The following is a 14,748-nucleotide window of genomic DNA, read 5'->3' as shown; positions in this document are numbered from 1 at the left end:
TTGCTCCGGGGACTCAAAAGACACCCTGGGGTGGGAGGTGTGGGCAGCCAAGATTGACCCCAGCACTCCCAGCTGCCCCTCTGCAGCCAGAGCAGCTCTCCAGAGTTGGGAGACTCGCTGCTGCTCTCTCCATGGTCAGAGCTCTCTTGGGGCTGCAGCCACTGGCACTGCCTGCTGGGAGCCCCAGACCTAGTTCTGAGCCCCAGTGCCCTGCACCGCAGCTCTATAGTACTTCCCCTCCCATGCCAGCATCCTCTCTCAGGAGCACCACCAAGTGCATTACTCCCTGACCAGGTATGCAGAGGAGCTGCTGGAGGACTTCTCTGCTCACCCCTTCTGCCGCCAGCTATGTCCTGGTGTCAGCCCACAGGCTCCGCCATAGTTCCTCGGTGTTAGGTGCTTGGCGTCTTGACATGGCCTTCGCTGAGCCTCTGCAGGGACCCCCAGTGAGTGTCTCTGCTTGGAGCTGGCCACCACATGCTGGCTGCAGTCACAGGGGATCCCAGTGAGGCCACATCTGGAGAGTAGGTTGTGATTGTCCTTGGTCAGAGTAGGGGTGAGGATCTGTCTGACAGTCAGGAAGGGAAAGAGAGGACAAGAGACAATGAGGACAAGAAGCAGGAAGGGAAATTTCAAATGAGGTTTAAGGGGAAAAAAAATCACCTTTATAGTTGATTAGTACTGGCTCTGGGGCCCAGAGATTTTCAAAACTCAAGTGGAGAAAGCACTGACCAATGCATTCTAGCTGACATGTTCTCCCTGCTCAGAGCAGATAAGTAGCACTAGACACCTCCATGGGTCCCTTCTGACCCTTCTTGGGGTACGTCTGGAGATCGCCTAGTCGAGTCCCCACTGCTCAAGCAGGATCAGCTAGAGTGGGTTTCCCAGTAGATCCAGCTGGGTTTTGAATATTTCCATGGATGGAGACTCCACAACCTCTCTGGGCAACCTGTTCCAGTGATCAACCACCCTCCCAGTAGAGAAGTGTTTTATTGTATTGAGATGGAAGTTCTGTGCTTCAGTTTCTACCCATTGTCTGTCACTGTGCAGCAGGGAGAAGATCGTGGCTCCCTCTTCTTCATTCCCTCCCATCAGGTATTGATACACATTGATAAGATCCCCATGAGCCTTCCCTTCTGCAGGCTAAAAAGTCCCAGCTCTCTCAGGCTCTCCTCCTGAAGGATGCTTGTGTGACTTCAGAATCTTTGTGGCCCTTTACTGGACTCGCTGCAGTAAGGCCATGTCTCTCTTGTAGTGGGCAGCCCAGCACTGGACACAGCACTCCAGATGGGACTTCCCCAGTGCTGACTAGAGGGGAAGGATCACCTCTCTCGACCTGCTGGCAAACCGCTCCTGAATGGAGCCCAGGAGGCTGTAGGCCTACTTTGCCACACAGCCACACTGCTGGCTCATGGGCAGCTTGTTGCCCTCCAGGGCCCCCTGGTCCTTCTCTCGAAACCTGCTTTCCAGCCAGTCAGCCCCCAGCCTGTACTGGTCCGTGGGGTTATTCCTGCCTAGGGGCAGGACTTTGTGTTTCCCTTGCTTGAACTTCATGAGGTTCCTCTCTGCCCAGTTCTCCAGCCTGCCCAGGTCCTTCAGAGCAGCAGTGGCAACCAGCTGGTGTATCAGCCACTCCTCCTGTTGTGGTTTAACCCTAGCCAGCAACTAAGCACCACACAGCCGCTCACTCCCTCCCCCCCCCGTTGGGATGGGGGAGAGAATTGGAAGAGTAAAAGTGAGAAAACTCGTGGGCTGAGATAAAGACAGTTTAACAGGTAAAGGAAAAGCCGTCACGCAAGCAAAGCAAAACAAGGAATTCATTCACTACTTCCCATTGGCTGGCAGGTGTTCAGCCATCTCCAGGAAAGCAGGGCTCCATCACGCATAATGGTTACTTGGGAAGACAAACACCATCACTCCAAACGTCCCCCCTTCCTTCTTCCCTCAGCTTTCTATGCTGAGCATGACGTCATAGGTATGGCATATCCCTTTGGTCAGTTGGGCTCAGCTGTCCCAGCTGTGTCCCCTCCCAACTTCTTCTGCATGCCCAGCCTACTCGCTGGTGGGTAGTGTGAGAAGCAGAAAAGGCCTTGACTCTGTGTATTCACTGCTCAGCAGTGACTAAAACATCCCTGTGTTAGCAACACTGTTTTCCGCACAAATCCAAACATGCCCCATACTAGCTACTATGAAGAAAACTAACTCTATGCCATCCAAGACCAGCACACCTCCCAATTTTCTATCATCCACAAGCTTGCTCAGGATGCCCTCAGTCCCATCATCCAGGACTGTCATGAAAGGTTGAATAGAATGGGACCCAGTATCAACCCTTGGGTTACACCACTGGTGCCTATCCTCCAGCTGGACTTTGTGCCACTGGACACAAGCCTCTGGGACCAGCCATTCAGTCAGTTTTCAATTCACCTCATTTTCCACTTATCTAGTCCATACTTGCTCAGCTTGTCTATAGGGGTATAAAGGGAGACAGGCTGACAGCTCCCTGCATCCTCCTTCTTGCCCTGCTTCAAGAGAGCATTCCATTTGCTGTCTTCCAGTCCTCAGGAACCTCAACAAATTGCCGTGACCTTTCACATAGGATTTCAAGTGGCCTTACAATGACATCAGCCAGCTTCCTCAGCACTCATGAGTGCATCCCCTCAGGTCTTGGAGTGCATCTTGCCTCTGGTCTTGGAGGCCTGGGATTCCTGAAGGTTGGTCTTACCAGTAAACTCAGAGAGGAAGAAGGCGTGGAGGACCTTGACCCTTTCTGTGCTCTCTGTCACCAGGGTCCCTGCCCTGTCTAGCAGCAGGCCTACATTTTCCCAAACCTTCCTTTTACTGCTGGCATCATTGAATCCTCTCTTGATGCCATTCACATCCAGATTGAATTACCCGATGGAACACAAGATGGGCTTTTGCTTTCCCAACACCCTCTCTGAATGCTCAGGAGGTTCTTGGTACCCTCCAGAAACCTCCTGAGTGTCTTGTGCCCTGCTGTGCTGCCCCTCAGGCAGATGTCCAGCTGGGTAAGGTCCCCCATGAGGACCAGGGCCTGTGAATGAGAAGCTTCTTGTGCTTGTCTGAAGAAGGCCTCATCTGTTGCTTCTTCCTAATATGGTTGGTCCATAGCAGATACCAACTACAACATCACCCACATTGGTCTGCCCACTAATCCTGACCATCAGCTCTCATCCGGCTCATCACCTGTCACTAGGCAGAGCTCCATGCTTTCCTGCTGCTTGCAACTTTCCCTCCTCACTGACCTTCCCCATCCTTCCTAAAGAGGCGGCTTCCATCCATGGCCACACTCCAGTGATGTGAGCTATCTGGCCGTGTCTCTGAAATCTAAGTGAGAGTGTTTGCTCCCCAAGCTGTGTGCATTCCTGTACAGGCACATCAGAGGTGTCCCAGCCATGCTGATTTCCCTGCTCAGATTGAGGGCTACTTGAAGGGTGGCCACAAACAGCCCTGCTTGAACCCTTTGCTTCACCTCTGACTGTCTTCTTCCCTGTTTCCCCCTCCCAAGTTCTTCCCTTTGGTCATCCTCAAACCCTCTCACACAAGAAACCCACCCCTGGTTTCCCTTTACCCACTGGCCCTGGCTTTGCTTGCCTCGTGCCCTCTGTTGGTGTTTCTGAGATGGCTGCATTGGGAATTCTGACTTTGGTCAGCAAATCCATTAAACTAGTACTTCCTTTTATTACCCGTCATGTCCTGCAATTCCTCCTGCTGTCATCTTGTCAGAGGCACCACAGGACAGGGTGAGACACCTACAGACACACATTAAGAGCTGACACAATGAAGCTTCCATTCATGGGACCTTGAGAAACTCTGGGATTTGGCCAACAGAAACCTCACCAGGTTTTACAAGGAGAAGTGCCCAATCCTGCATCAGGGCAGAATAGCTCCGTGTATCAGGGCAAGCTTGGAGGTGACCAGCTGAGGAGTGACCCTGAGGAGAAGGCCATAGTTGCTACAAGGGACGCTGTAGGAGCCAGTACAGCATGTTGATCACGAATAAGGCCAGCTGCATACAGTCCTTAATTAGGAAGAGTGTGGCCACTCAGACCAGGGGAGTTACCTCTCCCCTTGGCTGGGAGGAGTGGCCACTCTCCCCAGGGCCCTGAGCTGGCTGTGCTGGTCTGCAGGGCAGGCGGGTGGTGGTGCCCAAAACCACAAGGAGACAATCCCAGGCAGATCCCTGCTGATCATTCAGCACCTCCTGGGGCACTGGGCATGTACATGTGAAGGCTCAGCCCACACCCATTCCCCAACACATGGCCCCATGTCCTCCACCCCTCAGCCCACGGAGAACTTGAGCACAGCAGCACAGCTTTGTAAGTGGAAGTTTCTGCAGCCTGTCCTTCACTTCAGCTTTGGAAGAAGAGCCCAACCTCCAGACACCGGCCCTGAGGAAATACCCTTTTATTGCAGAGATGTGAGACGGGAGGCCAGCTGTACCGTAGTGCCAGACACAAGTACAAAGGCCTCTGGGTCAGACAGGCTGCGTTCATGCCCCTGGAGAAGTGGTGTGGATGCAGACATTCCTGGATAAACTTGGTTAGCACAGACAAAATGCCCAAAGCACAGGAGGTTCCCGAGGTACATTGGAAATCACTTGTGAAGAGACACGTGCAGCTTACTGCTGCTGACAGAAGAATAATTGAATCAGTTTCTTCAGGGTGTCTGTGAGCTCCTTGTTCCTCATGCTGTAGATGAGGGGTTCACTGCTGGAGGTACCACCGAGTACAGCACTGCCAGCACCAGGTCCAGAGCTGACGAAAAGATGGAGGGGGGCTTCAGGTAGGCAAACATGGCAGTGATCAAAACCAGGGAGACCACGGCCATGTGAAGAAGGCACATGGAAAAGGCTTTGTGCTGTCCGTGCTTAGACAGGATCCTCAGCACAGCCCTGAAGATCTGCACATAGGACAGCAGAATGAAAACAAAGCACCCTGAAGATAAAGAAAAACCAAAGAGAAGCAGCCCAGCTTTCCTGAGGTAGGAGTGTGAGCAGGAGAGCTTGAGGATCTGGGGATTTCACAGAAGAACTGATTCAGTGCATTGCCTTGGCAGAGTGGTAGTGAAAATGTATTGACAGTGTGCAGCACAGCGTAGAGAAACCCACTGCCCCAGGCAGCTGCTGCCATGTGGACACAAGCCCTGCTGCCCAGGAGGGTCCCATAGTGCAGGGGTTTGCAGATGGCAACGTAGCGGTCATAGGCCATGACAGTGAGAAGACAATACTCCCCTGCCATCAAGAAGAGAAAGAAAAAGACTGTGCAGCACATCCCAAGTAGGAGATGGCCCTGGTGTCCCAGAGGGAATTGGCCATGGCTTTGGGGAGAGTGGTGGAGATGGAGCCCAGGTCAAGGAGGGAGAGGTTGAGAAGGAAGAAGTACATGGGGGTGTAGAGGCGGTGGTCACAGGCTATGGCGGTGATGATGAGGCCATTTCCCAGGAGGGCAGCCAGGTAGATGCCCAGGAAGAGCCAGAAGTGCAAGAGCTGCAGCTCCCGTGTGTCTGCGAATGCCAGGAGGAGGAACTCGGTGATGGAGCTGCCATTGGACATTAGCTTTCTCTGAGCGTGGGGCACTGTCGAAGGAGGAAAAGACAGTGACAAGTTAGGGTAGACTTCTCTGAGCAAAAGCAAAGCCATTTCTCTTGGACTCCCCTTCATGGACCCACCCCCACCCCTCAGCTACACACCCACCCTTTTTGTTTTCTAGGAGACCTTCAGCTCTGTGGCTCGAGCTCTGGTTAGTGCTGGCTGAGTGTGCCGTGGGGAGGAGGGCCTTTGCCCAGTGGCTGCCGAGGAGTCAGCCCTGCTGTGCAGCAGTGGGTTCATGGGAACAGTGGGGGCAGGGGCCAGTCCTGGTGTTTGAATTTTTCCAGGTTAAACTGCTCCTAACACAAAAGAGCTTGTCAGTGTCTGCACTCCCAGTGCTAAGGAATGGGTATGACAGCAGGCAGTTTGAGAGGTTATTTTTAAAGCATTGCTCCATCTCACCTGTGGACTGTTCTTGGAAGTCAGAAACCCTCAGCATTTCTGCCACACTCAGGGAGAACGGAGTGAGCCCTGCGAGGCAAGAGGATTGCCTGTGGCTTCGTGCAGAGTGAGAGGAGCTGGTCTGTCTCTGCGTTTTGTTCCCAGCTGCCCTGTGCTTACTCCTTCATGAGATGGAGTAGGATCTCACTCCCATGTTACCCTGAAAAAAATCAGACACTGCTGAGAGCAGAAAACCACTGCAGATGTCTTACCCTTTCTCAAGATCACAACACCCCACTTCTAGCCCAGGACAGACATTTATGCTCGTTTCAGCAACCCAACAGCATTTCCTCCATTGTAGCATTCTGTGCTTCTCCGTGAGGCTTTCGATAACCCACAGATGCTATGAGAAAGATTTGCATTCTAGAGGGCAGCTCACAGCTTGGAAGAACACCCCAAGGAGACAGCCAAATGTCCTAAGCATGGCATCTGATTAAGGGAGAGTCAGCTCATTCCCTAGCTCCACTGACTGCACTGCCCACAGCCCCCCAGGTCAGAGGAAAGCTGGGACCCTTCTTCCCATGGACACACCCACAAGATCAGTGACTCTGCAGCTGAAACTCCCATTTCCAGAGAGCCTGACAGCAATGCCAAGAGCAGCCAAGAGAGGCAAGGAGAGAGACAGACTGGCGCTCGGGAAAGATCTTCCCTTTATGCAACTCTGCACAATACCTCCCAGATGGTGATAACGCAGGACAGTATCCCTCAGCCTCATTGGTGGTCAGTGGGAAATGGGCATGTGGCAGCAGAGATGCCTGTCACCTCTTCTGCGGGTCAAGTGGACAAGGAGGAGACTCCCGCCCTAGACCCCACAGCAATGAGTGCCGAGAGCTGTGCTGGGTGACGGACGAGAGATGAGGGGGTTGCTCAAGGAAGGCATCTGCACTGCAGGGGGTGGCCAGGAGGTGCCCAGACCTTCCCGGCAACAGGGTTTCCCTTAGCAGTTCCCTCTCTCCCTGCTCGTGTCTCTGCTGCCTGGAGGTGTCCCTGCCAGCTGTTTCCTGGGCTCCATGTCACCTGCCTGTCAGTGCTCACAGACCTCACTCCAGCCCCTGTGCTCCCATCTCTTCCCTGCAGCCTCTCCCTGAGTGCAGGGACTAAAGAGTAGCTGAAAAACCCTGATGAAACTTGAAAGGTGATGCTGGTGTTATCTGTAGCCTCCAGAGCTGGAAACGGAAACACAGATTCAGGAAAGCTCCTTATCTTTACAGTAATGCCTGCTTTTACCTTCCAGGCAAAAAGTCCCCCGAGAAATGTCCCGCTGCCCACTCAGCCAGCCAAGAGGAGAAAACTCAAAGGGCAGACACCTTTCTTTTGAGGTAACCCCTGCCTTGATGTCCGTCTTGAAAAGTCCTGAGGATGATCTGGAGCTGTGAGCAGCCCTGACCCATGCAGCACCCTCTCGACAGCACAAGGACCTTGCCCTGCCCTGCCGGGGGTTGCTCCTTCTACCCACAGCTTCTCCCTGCAGTGCTGTGCGGATCTCCTGGGCAGGCTGAGTGCAGACCCTGGCAGGCAGCAGAGTCCCTGCCCCAGCACACAGCCCCCTGGGGCGAAGGGACCCTGCTCTGAAGAACAGCCCTGGGTACCCATGGCTGCACACCTGGCTTCACAGTCCTGCAGCTGTCCCTGAGAGAAGGCAGCGGTCATACCCTGTCCTCTGACAGTGCAGCAGGGAAGCCCTGCTCTGCAGCACGTCCTCCTCTTCTCCACTAGAGACGCTGTCAGAATCCTCCTGAAAGATCCCACAGGCTGTGCGATGTGCCAGCTTTAAGAGATCCCTCCAGGAACCGCAGCTGATTTGCCCTGCAGCCAGAAACATACCGTGTTAAGGACTGTGAAGATTTCTCTCCCTGAGCTCTCAGCATCCTCCACCACAGATTGCCTCTAACCGTCTCTCTGCCTTGCTCCTCTCCCCTCGGTGCCTGCAGGCAGTGCCCTCAGCCCTGCTGCGCTTTGCAGAGGAGCTACTCCGGGGCAGAGCTGTCTCTCTGCAGTGCTGCCCACTTGCCGTGAGCTCCCTCTGTCCCAGGAGCCTGGCCCAGCTCAGCAGCAGAGGACCAGCCCAAGGCAGCACTTTCTCTGCCCCCTCTGGGCTCCCTCAAGGTGTCCCTGGAGCTCCAGGGGAACCTGCTGTGAAACAGGCTGAAGCAATCCCTCATGTTCCCTCCCTCAGCTGGGGAGAGACACTTCTTTCCAGCAGTGGCATTTCTCCTATTCGAAAAGAGTTGGGCATGAGAGTCACCTTTCTGTGTCCCAGCATTAGCAGCATACGCAGACAGTGGCAGGGAGGAATCTCCTTTACCCCTGGTGAGAGAAGGATTCCACTAAGTCAAGCGAGGCATCTCATCCTGGGTCTGTAGTTGTGGGGCTGGAAGGAGACTCAGCTCTCTCCCATGCCTGCCACAAACCCTCAGGAGCTGGGATTCCTCTTGCCTCAGTTCAGGTGTGCCTTTCTGTGATTTTAGAAAATAGGCATCTGCATGTGAGCTCCTTGTCTCAGCTCCCATGCAAATTAATGGAGATGGAGGCCAGGAGTGAGCTTCTCAGATGCATGCACCTGGTGACAGTGGAAGTCTCAGAGGTGGTCCAAGATAAGTGCAGGCAAGTGCAAACTCTAACAACGGAGCAGTTCATAGAGAAAGAACAGCATCTGGGGGCATCACCTTGAAGGCTGGTGGGGAATTCCTTTGGCCAACAGCAGATGCCCACCTTGAGGAAAACTGCACTTTTCCCTACTCATGATGTTCAGGACAGCCTGTTGAGGGAGGCAGCTGGTCAAATGGATTCATGTGCCCTAGGGATAGCTCAGTCCTTTTTTAAAATGTTATTTCTCCATCAGCTGTATATACTCGATTGCCATCGACTGTAACTGCAGTTGTCTCACGGACATCCCGACATTGCCTAACTAAATCCAGGGCAGCTACTCACTGGCCAAACACAGGCCTGTAGTGCCACAGAAGATGCCAGGGCTGTACAGCACAACTGCGTGTGGCTGGTCAGGACAGCACAGGAGCTACAGGAAAGGCATCCCTGTCCAGAGAGGGTGGGTGACTGACACCCCAGATGGCATCTCAGACAGATTCAGTTTCTTTTGGCCAGCCACTCTCTCGCCACTGGAGTGAGGCAAGGTCTGACCCACCTCCATCCAGTAGATGCAGGGCAGTTCATGAACAGGAAGGACATCACGTGGGGATCTCCACTTGTTTGCCTACTCCTAAACTCTGCTGGTTCTTCTTTCAACAGTCCTTTACTCACCCTCTTGATGATACCCTCAAGGAACAGTCCAAGGATTGTCACAGTGTTCCTGGATCACAGGATGTCCACGCTCAAGGACATTTTCAGCAGCAACTGTCCTTCCTTGAGATCAGCTTGACATCCACCACAGGCCCTCAGGGGCTGCAGAGACCCCACAGACGGCAAAGCCCTCTCCTGCCAGGGTGCACATCCCCGGCCAGTTTCTCTCTGGCCTTGGGGAGAGCAGCGTTTCCTCTTTCTGTGCCTTTACTTTGCCATCTGCCATCCACTCCAGCGTGGCTCTGGTCTCAAGCAGAGCATTTGCACCTCCTGGGTCTTGGGCACTTGGTACTGTGTTGGCCTGTGACAAGCCTGAGCATGTTCCCAGTTCCCTAGCTGAGGTGATGCAGCCCAAAGGCGCACCAATGCCCTCAGCCTGGGGTACAGGCAGGAGGAGCTGGAGTCCCACGTGCCATCACAGAGTTTTGCCATCAGTGGAATCGATGGGGAGGAGTGGTGGGACAGCTCACACTGCTAGTGGTGCTGCAATGGTGCATACAGGCTTCTGAGGAGAGACGGGCTGGAATGATCAGGAGGCAAATGTCCTCTGTGTGCAGGAGCTTGTCGTATGTATGGAGCTTCTCTATGGGATGTGGAATAGGTTGGGTGAGCCCTTGTGGGTGAGGGTCAGAGAAGAGACCTGCTGGTGTGATATCACGGTGGGAGACAAAGCAACTGCAATCAGGGTAAGGAATTGGACAAAGCCTCATGTAAGCAACTCAAGGAAGTCTCCAGATCAATGACCTCAGGTCTCATTAGGGCCTTGAGAGACCCTGACACTCACTGGAAGGGAAGCAGAGCAGGATGCCTACTGTCCAGCAGGTGTCTGGGGTCTCTTGGTAAAACCTCTTTGCACCGATGCCAGGTAGGCAACCAAAGGTGATGCTCACCTCCATCTGATCTTTGCAAAAGAGGGAGTGCTGATCAGGGATGTGAAAACGAGTGTGAGCCTTGGCTGTAGTGACCATGAAATAGTGGGAGAAAATGGGCCAGGATGGCTGCCCTCATAAATGGGGCTTTAAACGAAGAATGATGGGGAGGGAGAGAGTAACCAGCAGCCCAGTGAGGGAGTGACAGGCAACATTGCTGTGGTGGGTTGACCCTGGCCGGATGCCAGGTGCCCACCAAAGCCGCTCTATCACTCCCTTCCTCAACTGGACAGGGGGAGAAAATAAAACGAAAGGCTCATGGGTTGAGATAAGGACAGGGAGATCACTCAGCAATTACTGTCACGGGCAAAACAGACTCAGCTTGGGCAAAAATTACTTTAATTTATTACTAGTCAAATCAGAGCAAATAATGAGAAATAAAACCAAATCTTAAAACACCTTCCCCCCACCCTCTCTTCTTCCCAGCCTAACTTTACTCCTGATTTTCTCTACCTCCTCCCCGCCCCAAACGGCGCAAGGGGATGGGGAATGGGGGTTTGGGTCAGTTCATCACACGTTGTTTCTGCCGCTCCTTCCTCCTCAGGGGGACGACTCCTCACACTCTTCCCCTGCTCCAGTGGGGGTCCCTCCCACGGGAGACAGTCCTCCACGAACTTCTCCAACATGAGTCCTTCCCACGGGCTACAGTTCTTCACGAACTGCTCCAGCGTGGGTCCCATCCACAGGGTGCAGTCCTTCAGGAAGAGACTGCTCCAGTGTGGGTCCCCCGCGGGGTCACAAGTCCTGCCAGCAAACCTGCTTCAGCGTGGGCTCCTCTCTCCACGGGGCCACGGGCCACAGGTCCTGCCAGGAGCCTGCTCCAGCGCGGGCTTCCCACGGGTCACAGCCTCCTTCGGGCATCCCCTGCTCCGGCGTGGGGTCCTCCACGGGCTGCAGGTAGATATCTGCTCCACCGTGGACCTCCATGGGCTGCAGGGGGTCAGCCTGCCTCACCATGGTCTTCACCACGGCTGCAGGGGAATCTCTGCTCCGGCGCCTGGAGCACCTCCTCCCCCTCCTTCTTCCCTGACCTTGGTGTCTGCAGAGCTGTTCCTCTCACATCTTCTCACTCCTCTCTGCTGCAACTGCTACTCCCCTGTAACTTCTTTTCCCTTTCTTAAATATGTTATCCCAGAGGCGCTACCACTGTTGCTGATTGGCTTGGCCTTGGCCAGCGGCGGGTCCGTCGTGGAACCCACTGGCATTACCTTTATCGGACATAGGGGAAGCTTCTAGCAGCTTCTCACAGAAGCCACCCCTGTAGCCCCCCGCTACCAAACCTTGCCACGCAAACCCAATACAGGCACCTTCACTCCCTTGTACGTGAGCCAGGAGCTTACCAGCTCACAAGTTCACCACCAGGCGTGAGGCCTGTTGCTCCTTAGTCAGTACGGCTAGGGGTCAAGTGTACCCGTCACATGCCCCATGAGCTGACCTTGCTCTCTTTTGCAAGAAAGAAGAAGATAGGAGGACTCAGTTTGCACTATCTAAGCAGCCAGTGGGAAAGAAAGAAGTAATTACATTGGGGGAGGGGAGTTGGAGGGGTCGGATTAGGAGAAGGAAAGAAGGGGCAAGTAATGATTTCGGTGTTAAAAATTGGGAAGCTGAGACCCAGCTTGTGTACCTTTCTTCTGAAGAAGGATCTACGTTTTTTTCAGAGGGGCTGACCCTATCAGACTAGCTTTCACAGTTCCCCTCTGCTAGAAAGCCCAGAGAACATGAGGGATGGGATTCATCTACTCGGTTTAGACATGTCCTGTGGAAGGGCTTTATTCAGCTGCCCACTTCTCACTGCCAATATGGAGATGCCCTGAGGAATCCCAGACATGCAGGAATCCCACCGTTCAGCTTGGCTGGGTAATGGAAGAGAGAACAGCGTGTTCAGAGTAAGTTTTCTCCCACTCTTGGGCAGGTGTGGCATTTCAACAGCTCCCACTTACAGGATCACAATTGTGTTGACGCTAAAGAAGGAAGAAAGCCAGGGAACGTTTTTACACTTTTCAACACCAGTCCTGTATTTCCTTAAGACACAGATTCCCTTCTCCCCTTCTCACTCCACAAACAGTCCCAAGATTCTGCACTTCTAAAGATACAGCTGGTACACAAAATATGCGCTTACGAGTGGTCCACACTTGATCAAAAGAGATCCACAACCTGTTTATTCCTGGTGGATCTCAACTAGTATGAGCGCTCGATGCAGACCACAGTTTTTCTGAGTGCATTTCCTAGAGCCCCCTTGACCTCCCTGTTCCGCAGGCTGTAGAGGAGTGGATTGACCATGGGTGTGAGGATGGTGTAGAAAAAGGAGAGTGCTTTATTGAGCTGCCTCAGTGAGGCTGTCCTGGGTATCATAGAGACAACGATGAGGGTACCATAGAAAACAGTGACCACGATGAGGTGAGAGGAGCAGGTGGAGAAGGCCTTCTGCCTACCCATGGTGGTTGGGATCCTCAGGATCACAGCTATGATGCAGATATAGGATAGCAATGTGAATACAAATAGGAAGACTACATCCAGGAAGCAGATGATGAAAGTAACCAGTCTAAGCGCCGTGGTGTCACTGCAGGCAAGCTCTAGCAATGGGGCAAAATCACAGAAGAAGTGATCAATTGCATTGGGACCACAGAACTGTAACTTGGAAAATTGTCCAGTGACTATGGGAGACATTAGTAATCCTGCTAGCCAGGACCCAGCCACCAGCTGGAGGCAGACCTTCCAGTTCATGAGGCTTGCATAGAGCAGGGGTTGACATATGGCCAAGTACTGATCATAGGACATGGTGGCCAGAAGATAACACTCAGTACCTGCAAAACAGCCAAAGAAAAAGAACTGTGTCATGCAGCCTCGAGCAGAAATGCTTCTGTCCCTGGTTAGGAAGCTGGCCAGAAGCCTGGGCAGGATAGTGGAGGTATAGCAGATTTCCACACTGGAGAAATTCCCCAGGAAGACGTACATGGGAGTGTGAAGATGCCGATCTGCCACCACCAGCACAACAATGAGGATGTTGCCAAACACGGTCACCATGTAGATCATGAGAGAGAGGAGAAAGAGAGGCATCTGAAGCTGGGGACATTACTCAGTCCCAGCAGGAGGAACTCCACTGGTGATGTCCGGTTGTCCCATTCCTCTTTCTCCATGAAGTGCTGTAGGACCTTCTTTTTCCCGCTTGGCAGGAAGGGAAGCTGAGGAAGGGCATGTGCTTCTGTGTTTGTTGTAAAAAGGAGTTGGGAAGAAATCCCTGCCAGAAACAACATGGAGGTTTTCCCTCATTTGACTGAAATCACACTTGGTTTAGGAGCACTATTCCTAGTGAAAGGGTAGGAACAGGTTCTTCGAGAGGGCCAAACTGCTCTTCTTAGAAGAACTCCTCTGATTAGAGAGACAGTTGCCGCATTGAGGTGCCTATTTCTGTGGAATGAAAGAGAATGTTCATTTGCTCACACTAGATTATGACACATGAAGGTATTCCCAGTAGTAGCCTGGCATAGGCGTTAGCCAAGTCCTACTTTCAAGCAACGGAAAGATGGGCCAGAGAGAAAAGCCCCGTCGTGCAAAAAAGCCTTTAGGGGAATGCACTATGCCATAGATTGTTTCTTCACCCTGAGGAAGAATGGACACTGAACAGGATTAGTGGTCTCAACTCCCTGAAACATTTGCTTTCTGATGAGACAATTCTGTCCCTGGACAGTCCATCTCTTTCCACTGACCAAGAGTGGCCAGGAGTTACTAGCTTTGTTGTTGAAGGCACTGCAAAGGGTCTGTTAGACAGGAGACTTACAAGCAGATGTGAACTTGGGAGAGAAGGGCGGGGAAAACTGAATTCCGGAGAAGAGGTACCCAAGCCATCTAAGGCAAATGAAGAAAAGTGATGTTGCACGAGGAGGAGGGGAAAAGGACAGGGGTGATGATCATTTGCTGAACATGTTTTCCTCCTCACTTTCAATTTCTGGGTGCATTTGGGCTACCTCCCTGCAGCAGCACAGCACCTGGACCTCAGCATTGCCATCTGAGTTCTCAGGGCTCCCTGTTCAGCATTGCAATGGAGACACAAGAGTGTCCGAGGGTGAGTGGGGGCTGAGGCAGTGCAGGATCATGATCAAGCACAAGCTTCCAGTCAATGCCTGATACATGCCTGATTGCCTGCTCAGGGAACGTCCGTGGCTGAAAGAGAGAGCACTTTGCCCGTGCCTCCTCTTTGGGCTTTCGTAACACTCAGGTCAGACAAAACTGTCCCTGATCATTCCCTGCCTCAAACTTTATACCTTTTACAGTGAGTTGGAGATGGCCAAGGCAGGCACCTAGGCAGCCCAGAGAGTTCCTGGGATGGAGGGGCCCTTCTACTCAGTGATTCACCCCGCCTACACTGGGATGCATTGTTCCTGAAGGTGCTTCCATGGGGAGGTGCTCCAGATTCACTGCTCTCTGTAAATCACATCCCGTGTGGATGGCTGAGAGAGAACTGTGAGAGAGCTG

General features: G+C 53.0%; 1 protein-coding gene across 1 annotated transcript; it reads right to left on the bottom strand.

The window, feature by feature from the left end:
• Positions 1-12,453: 12,453 nt before the first annotated feature.
• LOC127025977 (olfactory receptor 1020-like) lies at positions 12,454-13,412 on the bottom strand. Its single transcript, XM_050911115.1, is given in 2 exon segments — positions 12,454-13,346; positions 13,349-13,412. Coding segments are annotated over 2 exon segments (957 nt in total).
• Positions 13,413-14,748: the final 1,336 nt, after the last annotated feature.

This window comes from Gymnogyps californianus, chromosome 26 (assembly GCF_018139145.2).
Source record: "Gymnogyps californianus isolate 813 chromosome 26, ASM1813914v2, whole genome shotgun sequence".
In the NCBI taxonomy this organism is placed as follows: Eukaryota; Metazoa; Chordata; class Aves; order Accipitriformes; family Cathartidae; genus Gymnogyps; species Gymnogyps californianus.
Note: the sequence above shows the minus strand (reverse complement) of the source record. Positions and strands in the feature narration are given on the sequence as shown.